At 34.8% G+C, this 15,539-nt stretch overlaps 1 protein-coding gene across 1 annotated transcript in view; it reads left to right on the top strand.

Annotated features, from left to right (window-relative positions):
* The first annotated feature begins 6,316 nt into the window (after positions 1–6,316).
* Positions 6,317–15,539, top strand: part of LOC145953457 (uncharacterized) — a 40,930-nt gene continuing 31,707 nt past the window's right edge. The window contains exon 1 of the mRNA XM_083067416.1: positions 6,317–6,364. Coding sequence (XP_082923542.1) covers positions 6,317–6,364 — 48 coding nt within the window. The remainder of the gene's footprint in view (positions 6,365–15,539) is intronic.

Raw genomic sequence — 15,539 nt, forward strand, 5'->3', positions numbered from 1 at the left:
CAAGTAGCAAAAGCAGGACATTAGAATGTCGCTGTAATTTCAATAAAATGAGAGATCAATGGACAATAAATTACCGACCTCTTATTTTTATTTTTTTTTTTGTTTGTGCTTGGAATATTCACCGTCGATAGTAGTGACTAATCTTCTCACTGCATTGTAGGCACCTCAAAGGGTGGGATAACTGACCCTAAGATTTAATGCAGCTGCATACACAAGGCAGGATTCGAACCCCTGACCTTGCTTAAGCACCGACCTCTTATTTTATTATGTTTACTTTATTATTTTAATATTATTTTTCTATTATTTTAGATTTTAAGTTATTATTATAACATTTTTTTAATAATATAGTATTTTTTTTTTTGGTTTGGTAGATTATACTATTAGTTTAGTATTTTTTTATACTTATTATTAGTGTTATATATATATATATTTTAAAGATTTATGAACATCAACATTTTATTGTTATTTTAATTAAATATATTTATAATGTTATAATCATAAGTTTACTAACATTATTAAAGACATTATTTTTGAGATATTATTCATTCTAATATTTGTTGGGTTGTCATGATTTTCTTCTTCAAATGACATATCCATATGTTAAGGGATGAGATTGTTTATAAACAATTATTGACCTTGACTCTTAAATGAAGTAAGATTTTTTTGACATATAAGAACAAATCTCTCAATAGAGATTAAGGGATAAGAGTGTTATATGTTTTTTTTTTCTAGTGCTAACGTTTTGACTCTAAGTTTGCTAACATTATTAACTTTATTGCTTTTGAGATGTTAAATTACAAGGACGAACATTATATTAAAGTCTATAATGAAAATTTAGTTTGTATTAACCGCTAATGTTGGTCTAGGAATTGAGATAATATGTACAGGACCATAAATTTGAATACTGTCGCTGTTATTATAAATTTGTAATTCTTATGGATTAAAAAAAACTTCTACAATACATGTACTAAAATATTAAAAATCAACAATTTTCTATCTTGCATTTTCCTGTAAGTATTAATAAATTATGTAATTAATTAATTGACAGAGGTCTCATTCAAATTTTAGGTTTGAGTTTTATAAATAAAACAACCATGATTGAGAAAATGTCTCGCTAAAGGGATGTTTAACAGGGGACAAGCTTCTAACTTCTTGGGAATTTTAGATCAAAAATATTGATTTTTCATGTTTGGTATCTGTTCTAGTAAGAGGATAACAACTAGAGGACCCTTAGTGATATGAACCTTAAGAGAACCTAACCGTTGTCTTGACTTAGAACATTTAAGAATGAGAAGAACCTGCCTTTCACCAGTCCCTTTTCTCCTTATTTATATGGGTCTCATATACGTGATAAGGATCTTTGATCCTCATCCCCTTAAATGTGCGTGGATCCCCTTTTGTAATGAGCCTATGAACCACATTTATAATCGTAATCAAACCTACGCAAGAATCACGGGAATAACAACCTTGATGCATTTTACCAGAGCTCACTTGTCAATACACCGATAACTAGCCTAAAGTGTAACACCCCGATTTTTCATAAATTATATTAAAGTATTTTAGAAATTATTTTTGATATTTAGTAGCCCAGAAAGGACCGTTCCCAAACTAGAACAGGTCATTCCAAACTACTAAAATAGCCTATAACCCTAGTTGGGAACGGGCTGTTCTGGTTTAAGAATGGGCCGTCCCAAACATAGTCGTTATGTGTTAAAACTCAATCCCAGAATAGGCCATTTTGGTTTAAGAACGGACAATTCTATATGTGAATTTTACACATGTCGAATGAGTCTAGAACGGGCCGTTCCAGATTCAAAATAGGCCGTTTTGGCCACTCCTGAAGTCTATAAATAGCACACTTTGGCACTACCAAAAGCACATTTTTTACTTTTGACTTCTTTTTCTTCTACATTCTCTAAAGACTAAGGGAAACCCAGAGGAAGAGACCAGCAAGATCCTGCTTTAGTTTCATCTCCTACTTATCCAGGTAAGGGGGGAGTGAGAAACCTCGCTTGAGGGTGTGGGAATAATTGTTGGGTAGCAAGATTGACCCCCAATTCCTTGCCTGATGCATGCTTCTAGGAATAGGAAAAATATGAATGTTTTCTATTTTTCCTTCTGATTATTCTATTGTGTTCCTTGTTGGATGTGATGTGTGAATATGTGATTAATTTTGAGAATAAATATGTTTTGATATGAATTAGAGTGCTCTATGGGTTCCTTGTTTAGATTATTCTATTGTGTTTCTTGCTAAATGTTGAGCATGAGTGTATATTTAATTTTGAATTTGAACATGTTTTGATATGAATTAGAGTATTTTGTGAGTTCTTGTGTGAAACCCTATGAGGAACAATTATGAATATGATTATGAGACAATGTGAAAAGTTAATATGACATGATGATGATAAGAATCTCCAAATGATAATCTTATGAGTATGACTATGTTAAATATGAACAAATGACATGAGACATGATGTGAATGACGTGCTATTGTAAGCACTATGACTATGAGAATGTGAAACGTGATGAAATGAGATAAGACATGAAATACCATGACAAGTAAAGTGATGAGTCCATGAGTTTGTGAATGTGTGACATGCATCATATGAATCTATGTGAAGGGTACGATGAGGAGTACACCGTTAGGGAAGGCCCTCCTTGTGTAACAGCTTGGGGGAGTCTTAGGGGATAATGCGGTTTGGATGTCTCGATTCTGCCCATTTGTGAACACGAGACGTAACTTGCGCAGCTTCATTATCCCGACTAGACCCTAGCAGTACATCCTTCTAGTTGAGAGTGTATGGGTAGCTCCTTACATGTACTCCTAGACTACCCTAGGTGTGTTGTTTAGGCAGCACCCGAGTGATATATGATTATGAGACACGTGACTGGTGCCACATGCATGCATGTATGAGTCAAGTCCATGACATCATTGCATGATGAATGACTGTGTATGTGTTACTATTATATGTGAAATTTGAATTTGCACCTGATTAATGAGTAGCTATGACTGTGCTTGTATGATTTGTGTGTGTGTTGCCTAACTGTTATTTCTACACCTGGAACCGAGTGAGATATTTCTCACTCCCTTATTGTTCTTTGAATGTGTTTAAATTGTGTTGTAGGTGATCATCAGCATGAGGATGTTGGTGAAGAGACTTAGGCTTCAGTTGGGCATGCTTTGATAGGATATGTGACATCGGGACATAGCTAGGCGTAGTTAGGATTTCATTATTGTATTTTGTTTTGGAAAAACTCATGTTTCATTTTTCCGCATTTGACCATGTTTTAAGTTGATGAATGTGAATTTTTTACTCTCATGTTAATGGAATCATTGTTTTAATTCTAAATATTTTTAACCCAATAAGAGTTTTTATAATTATTATATATGTATGTTGGTGTATAGGGTGTCACATAAAGTTCGGGTTGCTTGGTCGGATGGGGACCAGGAAGGTATGTACTGTTCGGTCTGCTTGGCAAATTAGAGACCAAGAGGGTACACAACCCTCTTGGCTTAAGTGTTAGCAACGCGTAGAGCCATTGATCGGTCAACTCGACAAATTGGAGATCCGAAGGGTACCCAACCCTTTTGGCTCGAGCATTAGCGACGCGTAGAGCCATTGATCGATCAACTCGGCAAATTGGAGATCTGAAGGTTACACAACCCTTTTGGCTCGAGTGTTAGCGACGCGTAGAGCCATTGATCAGTCAACTCAGCAAATTGGAGATCCGAAGGGTACACAACCTTCTTGGCTTGAGCGTTAGTGACGCGTAGAGCCATTGCTTGGCTAGCTCGACCTAATGGGATCATATTTAAATAATATGAATGCCTAATTGCGTAATTGCTTCGTTGATTAGACTACATAATGTATATATTTTGGTAGTCTATAATTGCAATGTCAAATTGAAAGCAAATAATATATTAAGTTATCGCCTGATAATTAATATTATGGGATGAGTATATCAAAAGTAATCGAGCTAGTTGCACGAATTAATGGCTAGGAATTAACTCATTAGATGTGAAGATCGGAAACCAAAGGCTCGAGATTGAATCGATTGGGAGGAAGATCGGAAAATAATCGAGCTGAGTGCACGGGTTGATGACTAGCAATTAAATAATTACATGTTGTGTGATCGGATGGTGACCGTATTGATGTACACTTATTGGCTCGTGGTTAAATCTAGTGGGATGATAGTCGGAAAATGACCTAGTTGGTGTGCAGTTTATTGGGTGTGGCTGCTTTGGTGTACTAGTTCTTCAAAATGATTAATGTGTGACATTGTAAGATGATATTTATACAATGATATAACTCACGCTAATGTTAACATGTTGCCTCGATATTTAGTCCATCTGAAAGCGCTCTTCACGCCAAGGGATCGAAATTTAGTCAACCTTAAAACGCGTTTTCGGCGCTAAGGGTGTATGTTGATGAAGACCTTAAAGCGCTCTTCACGCCAAGGGATCAGAATTTAATCGACCTTAAAACGCGTTTTTGGCGCTAAGGGTGTATGTTGGTGAAGACCTTAAAGCGCTTTTCACGCCAAGGGATCAAAATTTAGTCGACCTTAAAATGCATTTTCAATGCTAAAGGTGTATGTTGGTGAAGACCTTAAAGCGCTCTTCACGCCAAGGGATCGGAATTTAGTCGACCTTAAAACGCGTTTTTGGCGCTAAGGGTGTATGTTGGTGAAGACCTTAAAGCGGTCTTCACGCCAAAGGATCGGAATTTAGTCGACCTTAAAACGCGTTTTCGGCGCTAAGGGTGTATGTTGGTGAAGACCTTAAAGCAGTCTTCACGCCAAGGGATCAAAATTTAGTTGACCTTAAAACGCGTTTTCGGCGCTAAGGGTGTATGTTGGTGAAGACCTTAAAACGCTCTTTACGCCAAGGGATCAAAATTTAGTCTACAATACATAAAATACACGCATGATGAACAAAGAACATAAACTGATTTATTTATTTGAAATGCCTCATTAAAAACCTTCTCTCTTGGCCCAATTACTCTGAGGTTTTAGGTATTGACTTCAACCTTAAGGCTTAGCACTCTTGATCGTCTGTTTCTCCATCTCTTTTTTCCTTATTTCACTTTCCTCAGCTTCTACGTAATACACCACCCTAGACCGAGCTTCTGTCATGGTTTTGACCACGTTGTGAATTAATGATTCACCATACGGTCCCGACCTTAAGCCTTTCCTTAACGCTACAACGAGCATTTTTTCATCTGTGTTAGGGATCTTAGCGGCTTCTTGATTAAACCTGGTCAAGTATTCCTTAAGAGTTTCACCTGGTCCTTGATGAACGTCTAACAGATCGGCTACTATTGGGGGATTGACCTTATTATCCACGAATTGGGTGACAAACTTTCGCGATAGAACATTAAAATCAATTATTGACCTATTATGTAATTGACTAAACCATTTTAATAATACCTATGAGCATGTCTACAAACATTTTGCATTGTGTTGCATCATTCCCTCCATTGATTAGCATGTGTGCTCTATAGGTGATCAAATGCTCATTTGGGTCTTGTGATCCATCAAAGGGTTGCATTTTTGGAGCAATGAAATGTTGCGGGATCACCTCTCTTTCAACAGCCTCTGAGAAAGGTTGGAAGGCTCGTGGAGGTTCTACTACTTCCTCCCTATTTTCTTGGCTTAGCGTTATGATTTGTGCCCCCAATGCCTCTTGTATTTCCTCTGCTTTTCTCCTATACTCCTCGTTCTCATGCCGCATGGCATCCCTATTTTCCTCTTGTTGTCTCTGCATCTTCGGCTCTCCTTCGCAAAGCTTCCATGGTAGCCATGATCTCCCGTAATTTAGGTTCATCCATAGGAAGAGGATCAACCTCGTCTGCTCCAACAATATTAGGACCACCAACTGTGTTGACATTACCTCGTCCTACACCGCCATTGCTTCTTAGTGGCCTTGTCATCGCGAACCTTCGTCCATGCTAGGCAACCAAGGTGTGGGATACAATTTTACTTGTGCCTCATGGTGGGCGCCAAAATGTTCCAATAAGGGGATAACAGTCGGAGGACCCTTAGTGATGTGAACCCTAAGAGAACCTAGTCGTCGTCCTGACCTAGAACATTCAAGAATGAGAAGAACCTGCCTTTCACCAGTCCCTTTTCTCCTTATTTATATGGGTTTCATGTACGTGATATAGATCTTTGATCCTCAGCCCTTTAAATGCGTGCGGATCCCCCTTTGTAATGAGCCTATTAACCACATTTATAATTGTAATCAAACCTATGCAAGAATCATGGGAATCACAACCTTGATGCGTTTTACCGGAACTCACCCGTTAATACACCGATGACTAGCCTAAAGTTCGGGTTGCTCGGTCAGATGGGGACCAAGAAGGTATGTACTGTTCGGCCTGCTTGGAAAATTGGAGACCAAGAGGGTACAATATCTATTTTAAGAAAATCCTCACGAAATATTGTTTATAGAGAACTATTTTTATCTCACATTCCTACAAAAATATTTCTGTGAGAAGGGTTAAAAATCTAACTTTTTTGACTTAGAATGAAAGTTTTAATTATATAAAAAGAACACAATATTCCATTTTAAAATTGGAAACATATAGTTGAGTTTTATTTTTCCAAAGTATCTCTCTTTTACTCTCTCTCTCTCTCTCTGTTTCTCCCTCTCTTTCTCTCTCTCTCTCCCTCCCTCCATCTCCCTTTCTCTCACTCTCTATTTCCCTCTCTCCTTCTCTCTCTCTTTCCCTCTCCCCTATCTCTATTTGTCTCTCTCCTTCACGTGTCTTGTTATTTATTGACCTTGTCAATTTTAATAATATTATTAAAGTCTATAATATTTCTACAGTTTAATGGTATTTGATAACTATTTTTTAAAATAAATTAAAATAATATAATTTTATCATTTTTAATTATAATGTAACATTTTTTGTTTATTTTTTTAAACTCGTATTTAAATAATTTTAACTATAGGTATCAACTTTTTAAAACAGTTTAAATTTTATCCAATGCAAATATTATTATATATAAAATTTATTTATATATTTAACTAATTTTTTTTATTATGTTTAAAAATTAATTATATCATAAAAAAGTTTTAATGTCATATTTGTAATAAGATTTAAGTAAATGAATACATCTAATGAGATTATTTTAATAAAAAATATTTTTCTAAAAAGTATTTATATACCTAAGAATGTTATTGTAACAAAACCTGGAAATTTTTAATTATTGAGTAACTTGTATAAATATTCTCAACAATCTTTATAAGTATAACCAAACAAATTTTAGTTATGAACCGCTAGGGTTGTCCTAGTGATAGAAGTTGAGGTAGAATGCCCGAATCTTAGGTTTGAACCTATGTCATCATTGTAATTCTGATAGATAAAAAAATTATATTTTAATTATTTTCAGGAATCATGATTCTCAAAATTTGTAATTTTCAAGAATCATGATTTTTTAGCATAAAAAAACTTCTCCCTTATCAAACTCTCCCTAAAAGTATTTAATTAACTGATAAATATTAGTTATCGATAAAATTTATGTGTTAAATTTAGAAATAAATTTCTAATTTAGTATATTATTATATGTGTACAATTGTCATCACATTGATGTTTAAAGCTAAGATCTCATACATATTATCTTAATTCTCATGTTATTTCTAACTGTTATCCATAAATACACATGAGAAAAAATTCTTAAAATTGTTAAGAAAATACTATAAAATATGCCATTTATTAATTAACTTATTAATCTTTTGACTATCCTCATGAATATTCTACCAAAAAAATAGTTAAATTGAATTTAAAAAATAGTTATTTTCCCATATTTTGGGTGAAAGCATTAAATAAATAAGTTTTTTTTTTAATATTAGTTAGGGTTTAATGACTTTACACTTTTTTTTTGAGAGAGAGTTAGAAATATGGTAAGCTGTTAACAAGATTCGAAATTAGAACTTTGTACATAATACTTTAACCCTCATCATTAGGTCAATCTTAGAGATTATAATGAATATATATTTTTTAGTAATACTCCTCAGATTTGATGTCTCATCAGTTTCACTCCATGACACTTCATATAATGACACTTCATATAGTGATACTTCATACAATTCTTGATTGGTCAAAATCTTTCACATGTCAGAACCTTTCATGGTAGCCCTTTCTGAGATATGTTTGATCGTCTTTAGGATCAACGACTATCTCTATAAATCAACACAAAACTTTTTAGCATGCTTTCTTATCATTTACACACTTTTTGAAAATTTTTTCAAAAGGTCCATAAATTGCTTCAAGTTAAACATACTTAACTATAGAGTTCTTTAGCGATGAACTACCAAAAAATAAATGTATCTTATTGATATTGTAATACCAATTAATTCTTTTACGTCATCCTCAATTGTACAGTCTTATACTTGTACAAATCTTTGAATTTCTATCATTTCAGTATATCTTGCATGTTATTCTTTTAATATAAAAAGAATTATATTATCAATCAAAATAGTGTTGATACGACATGTAATAATTATAAAAGTCAATAAATTTTTCATATATAATAATTTGTGATTAAATGATAGTATAAAATTCTTTTAAATAATTAATTAATATGCATAATTTATTTTCTCTCTAAATCCATGTTAGTCAAACATGTACCAATATATTAATTTGCAATAACTTCTTTGGACCACTAAGAACATTAACAAAGTTGGTATCTTGCATATATTTTATGTTTAAGCAACTATTTTTTTATTGGAGTTAGCTTATATGACATAAATGATATCTTAAATAAGCTTTGTAACTTATACAAGATATAGTAGCTTTTGAATAAAAAATTATTTTTACATCATTAAATTAAAAAAAAAAAAACCCAGTAAATTGTATTAAAAAAGATTTAGTAAAGATCTCTTAAAATTTTACCAATAAAATAAAAATATATGAGTTGTTTGAATATGGTGTGATAATATAAAATTCACTAAAGTAAAATAAGATATGAATCTTTTAACCAATAATTAAGCAAATGATGGAGGAAGCCCATGGGCCAAGGGCCCAACTACTAGGGCTATGGCAAGGAGGATCCATAAGGAGTGGGCCCAAGCCCAAGGAAATCCCATCTCTTTGTTTTGTTGGGCTTTGACTCAAGCCCCAATAGATTAGTGTTAGTGTAGGTTGGGCCTTAGTGCCTTGTATTTCTTTTGGGCCTTGTATTTCCGGCCATGTAGCTTAGGATTTTCATTTAGAGGTCATTTGAATTTAGGGTTATTTAGGTTACATGTGTAGTTGCATTAGAATGTAATTAGAATCACATTTGGTGTGCATTTCGGCCATGTGCAACACATGCACATGGTGTGATCCGAAATGCAACTCAAATGGAATTCTAAAGACATTCCAAATGAGCTTGCACATGGGTGATCCGGGTTTAGGCACCAAAATTTGAATTTTGAATTCAAATTTTGGGCGCCTAAGGTTAAGTGAACCTTACCTTGGTTCCACTTAACCTTAGGCTAACCCATGGTCACCTTGACCTAATTTTCTCCTATAAATCACTATGGCCGAGACTTGTATAGCACTTTGGATATATTTGATGAGTTTTCTCTCTTTGAATTCATCTCCTCCGAAGTCACCTTGCATCCTAAACTCTACCCTTCTTGAGTGCTTCTCCTTGTAGAGTTAGGACCCTTTGTTCTTCTCCGGACTTAGCTTCATGCAAGCTTAGGTCACATTGAAGCCTTGTGGAGTCTCCATCCTTGAAGTTCTTCCAAGGATTTCTGTGAAGGCTTGAAGAGATCTTGTGATTTCCAAGTGGAATCACATCAAGTGGTATCAAGAGCATCCAATTTCTTCAAGAGATAAGTTTTTGTTCTTATCTTTTGATGTTGTGATTCGTGGTTAATTCTGTTCATCTTGTGTTCATCTTGTTTTGAGTCCTTGTCACGAGAGTTTACTATTTCCTAAATCTAATTTTGACTCAAAATTTGAAGGATCTAGTTTCTTATGCTTGAATGATTCATTTATGCTTTTGTTATAATATGCTTCCATGAATCATGCTCCATTCTTGTGCCTATTAGGAAATTTTCTGCCTATGATCTTTTGTTTTCTTTGAGTCATATTTGAAATATTTTTCGGTCATTATATGCTTGAGTCATTTGGTTTTATTTTTGAATCCATGTCTAATAGGTTTGTGTAGTTCTTTTATATTCATCATTCCTAGCTTTGCTTGTTGATCCGTTTGAAATTTCTTTTGAATCTTGAAATCATTTTCTGGATTTGGCCGAGATCCATAGTCATTGGTATAAGCTCATAAGTTTTGTTTTACTTTGAGTTCATGAACTACTATTAGATCATTAGTAGTTTTCTTAGAAATTTTTTTAGGTTTCCAATATTTGAAAATGTCTTAAAATTTTTTCTAAATCCGTGAGTGTTTGATCTTGTTTGCTTAAAGGAGTGCTGGAAATTGTGTTTGTGTTTCAAGTTTGAATTTGAATTTGGAGCCTAAATTCCGTGCATGTGCCATTCAAATTAGCAAGCATAAAAAGCATGTTACATTTTCATTGAATTTAAACCTAATTTGCTTGTCATTTGGCCTTTCATTTTGAATTCGGATTTTAGTGTTCCTAAGTGTGACCGAGACCTAGTTGCTACATAAACTTTGAAAGCAAAAGGCAACTCCTAAGATTAAAAAAAAATTTAGAAGAAAGATCAAAAGAAAATTCAAAAAAACAAATTGATTTAAAAAAAAAAAGTGCTAAACCTAATTTGCAAAAGCAAAAGCCAATTAAGGAGTTTGGTTTACCAATTTTTTTCTTCTCGGTTTGTACTTGTCCTTGATTCATAATATTTTCAGCTTACGTATCTTTGAGTGTTTTGGTTTTGTGCATCCATTCTAGAACTTATCTTAGGTCAATTCCTTCTTGTTTTAGTCAAATACTTGTTTTGTGTCATCTAAATTGTCATCTCCTACTCTACTCTTATCTTCCTTACTTCTTAAATTCTCTTTGCTGTTCTTATCATTGTTTAAACTCAAGTGTGACCTAAGTTTGACCTAGCCTATCTTCCTAGAAGCTAGTTCTACAAGGTTCATCAAAAGAAGCCTAAGAAAAGGAGGAGGAAAGGACATAGGTGGCTTTCGGATTTGGCTACTCCAAAACACAAACACTAAACACTCTTGGCTGGAAAATTTGGTGGTGGCTGGACTGGGACATCCGTGAAGCATATTGGAATTTAAATTTGAATTTGTAATTGAATTTTAAAAAAAAAATATAAGCATTAGTGAAGGATTTTAGAGACCAATTTTTCATTACTAACTTGAAAATTTTGTTGCAAATTTGGTCACTAATCCTTCACTAATTCTTTGTGGCTGTTTTTAATCTTTTCTTCCAGCCACTTATTGCTTTGCTGTTTAGTCTTGTATATACCTTGTAATTGGCCATTTAAAGGAGTGTCTTGGGAGTGTCTTTGGTACACAACCATCTCTCCTTAGGTGTTTATTTTCGTTAGTACTTGGTGAGAGTGGTCCTTGATTGATCTTTGGTATCTCTCAAGCTCTCATCTAGGACACGTTTAGGTAGTTTAATTCTTGCTTAATATTTGTTTTTAGTTGCTTTCATACGTCTAGCATATCATAGTTCACAAAACATCAAAAATAATTTTCATTGAAAAGAATTTGGTAGAGATTAACTACAAAGGGGATTAGTAATTTTTACTTGAAGAGGCTTGGTTTTTAAGTGGCTCTTAGTAGCTCACCTCCCTCCAAAGTTCAATTTGTATACTTAATCCTCCATGTACTTAGTCTTAACCTTGCATAAAAATTGCTTTTCAAACTTCTTTTATCAAAAGAAATCTTTCACCTATAATGAAAGAATTTTCTACTCCTCATAGTGATAGTAATTCAAGTGATAACAATGATCTTGCCAAGTTATCACGTGAATTAAGATCACTAAAGCTATGGAAAGAGAAAGAATCATAACAAAGAATTAGAGAAAAATTTGAAAGAGAAGCTCAAATTGCTCTTATGGAGGAGGAAATTCGTCTATTAAAGGAAAAAGAAAAAAAGAAACACCATAGTAGACATAGCTCATACGCTAATAGTTCCACTCTAGGAGAGTCAATGCATGATGATATCCTAGCATTAGGAGATCATTATCAACAACTTCCTAGAAGAGTCCATAGGAACCCCAAGCAAAGGGAATCTCGGGTAGATCTCCCTTATTTTCATGGAAAGGATGATGTAGAGGGGTACCTAGATTGGGAGATGAAGGTGGAACAAATCTTCACTTGCCATCATGTGAGTGAAGATAGGAAAGTCTCCCTAGCCACTCTAAGTTTCCAAGGTCATGCCATGTATTGGTGGACTTCCCTTGTTAGGGATAAGCGTCTCCATAATGACCCTCCAATTCAATATTGGAATGAGTTAAGGAGTGCCTTGAGAAGGAGGCATATTCCCTCTTATTACACTAGGGAGCTTATCAACAAGCTCCAAAGACTCCATCAAAAAAATATGACTGTGGAAGAGTATAAACAAACGATGGAGTTATACTTGATGAGGGCTGGTATTAGGGAGGAAGAAAACATTACCATTGCTAGGTTTTTGAGTGGTTTAACTTTTGAGATAAGAGATAAGGTTGAGCTTCTTCCTTATAGGGATTTGAATGATTTGGTTCAACTCTGCATCAAGGTTGAACAACAAAATTTGAGAAAATGTTTCAAAATAAGCTCATACTCATCTTCTTACTCTAAGGTTGACTACAAGAGGGAGGGCAAGAAAAATGATTTTGAAAAGAAAAATACTTTTCCCTCCAAAAATCTAGACAAGGGTAAAGAAAAAGAAAAAGAAAAAAAAACAAACACCTCACACACTAGCACTAAGTCTAGTGATATAAAGTGCTTTAAGTGTCTTGGGAGAGGCCACATTGCTTCTCAATGCCCTAACAAGAAGGTGATGATTTTAAGGGGCCAAGACATTTATAGTAGCCATGATGAAGCTACTACTTCTTCATCTTCAAGTGAGGATGAAGAAGAAGCAAGTGAGGGAGAGTTATGTGAGGTCACTTATCCTTACAATGGGGAACTTCTTATGATGAGAAGGGTCCTCAACAAGCAACCTAGTGATACACAATCCCAAAGAGAGAACATCTTTCATACAAGATGTAACATTTCAAACAAAGCTTGTTCTCTCATAGTGGATAGTGGATCTTGGTGCAATTGTTGTAGCACTAGGATGGTTGAAAAGTTGGGTTTGACTACCACACCCCACCCCAAACCTTATCAACTTCATTGGCTTAATGATGATGGGGATATGGTAGTCAACCAACAAGTGGAAGTAGAGTTTTCTATTGGGAACTATCAAGATAAAGTGAAATGTGATGTAGTTCCCATGGAAGCTTGTCATATTCTATTAGGAAGGCCATGAAAATTTGATAAACAAACTCATCATGATGGCCTCACTAATAAAATAACTTTCACTCATAAGGGTAAGAAGTTTGTGCTTCATCCTCTATCACCTTCCCAAGTGATGGAAGATCAAGTACAAATGAAGACCAAACGTGAGCAAGAAAAAGAAAAGAAAAAAAATTGAAAAAAAAAAGTTCTAAAACCTAGTGAAAAAGAGGATTCTAGAGAGAATAGTATTCCCTCTCTAGAGATAGTTCAAGAGGAGATTTTTTGACTCAAAACCTTTACACAAAACCTCTCTCTTTCTTGAAACATCTTCTCGTATCCTCATGTGTAGAGGAACACTAACTTGCACTACCACATCTTCTTTAGAAACTTCTCTACCTCTTGAGGTGAAAAATCTTTTGAAAGAATTTGGTGATGTATTCCCTAGTGAAGGCCCAATTGGACTTCCACCTTTTAGGGGAATAGAGCATCAAATAGATCTTATGCCTGGGGCTAGTCTTCCAAATAGACCAGCCTATAGGACTAACCCACAAGAGACGAAAGAGATAGAGAAGCAAGTACAAGAGTTGTTGGAGAAGGGTTGGATTCAAAAGAGTCTAAGCCTTTGTGCTGTACCAATCATTTTGGTGCCAAAAAAAGATGGAAAATGGAGGATGTGTTGTGACTGTCGAGCCATCAACAACATTACCATAAATATAGGCACCCAATCCCTAGGCTTGATGACATGCTTGATGAATTGCATGGGTCATCCATATTTTCCAAAATAGATCTTAAAAGTGGATATCACCAAATTAGAATCAAGGAAGGTGATGAGTGGAAAACTGCTTTTAAGACTAAGTTTGGTCTATATGAATGGTTGGTAATGCCTTTTGGGCTTACTAATGCACCTAGCACATTCATGAGGCTAATGAATCATACCCTTAGGGATTGCATTGGTAGGTTTGTAGTTGTTTATTTTGATGATATTTTAATATATAGCAAAAGTCTAAGTGATCATGTGGATCACCTAAGACAAGTTCTACTTGTTCTTAGAGACAATCACTTGTTTGCCAATGTAGACAAGTTCACTTTTTGTGTGGATAATGTTATTTTTCTAGGGTTTGTGGTAAGCAAAAATGGGGTTCATGTGGACCCCGAGAAAATCAAAGCCATCCAAGAATGGCCTATTCCTACTAATGTTAGTGAAGTTAGGAGCTTCCATGGTTTGGCAAGCATTTATAGAAGATTTGTTCCTAACTTCTCTACATTAGCTTCACCTCTCAATGAGTTGGTGAAAAAGGATGTGGTCTTTGAATGGAAAGAAAAACATAATTTAGCTTTTCAAGAACTTAAGCATAAACTTACTCAAGCACCTGTTCTAGCTTTACTTGATTTTTCCAAAACCTTTGAGCTAGAATGTGATGCTTCGGGTCTTGGCATAGGAGTTGTGTTGTTGCAAGGTGGTCACCCCATAGCTTATTTCAGTGAAAAACTTCATGGGGCTGCCTTGAACTACCCTACCTATGACAAAGAGTTATATGCTTTGGTTCGTGCCCTTCAAACTTGGGAACATTACCTTGTCACCAAGGAATTTGTTATCCATAGTGATCATGAATCACTTAAATACTTGAAGGGTCAACATAAATTAAATAAGAGGCATGCAAAATGGGTTGAGTACCTTGAGCAATTTCCTTATGTCATCAAATATAAAAAGGGCTATACAAATGTAGTAGCTGATGCTTTGTCAAGAAGACATGTTTTATTGAATATCCTAGGTTCTCAAATACTAGGGTTTGATGACATCAAGGAGTTGTATGAGAAAGACCTTGATTTTGCTAACTTTTATTCTTCATGTATTCAAAAACCTTATCAAGGGTACTATATTTCTGAGGGGTATCTTTTTAAAGAAAACAAACTTTGTATACCCCAAGGATTTATTAGGAAACTCTTGGTCAAGGAGAGCCATGAGGGTGGGCTCATGGGGCATTTTGGAATTGAGAAAACTCTTTCACTTTTGAGAGAGAAATTCTTTTGGCCTCATATGAAAAGAGATGTCTAAAGGTTTTGTAGTAGTTGCATTGCTTGTTTACAAGCAAAGTCTACCACTAAACCTCATGGACTATACACCCCCTTGCCAATATCCTCTTCTCCTTGGGTAGATATTTCCATGGATTTTATCCTTGG

Source organism: Cajanus cajan, chromosome 11 (genome assembly GCF_000230855.2).
Source record: "Cajanus cajan strain Asha chromosome 11, NIPB_CcT2T_4, whole genome shotgun sequence".
NCBI classification, from domain to species: Eukaryota; Viridiplantae; Streptophyta; class Magnoliopsida; order Fabales; family Fabaceae; genus Cajanus; species Cajanus cajan.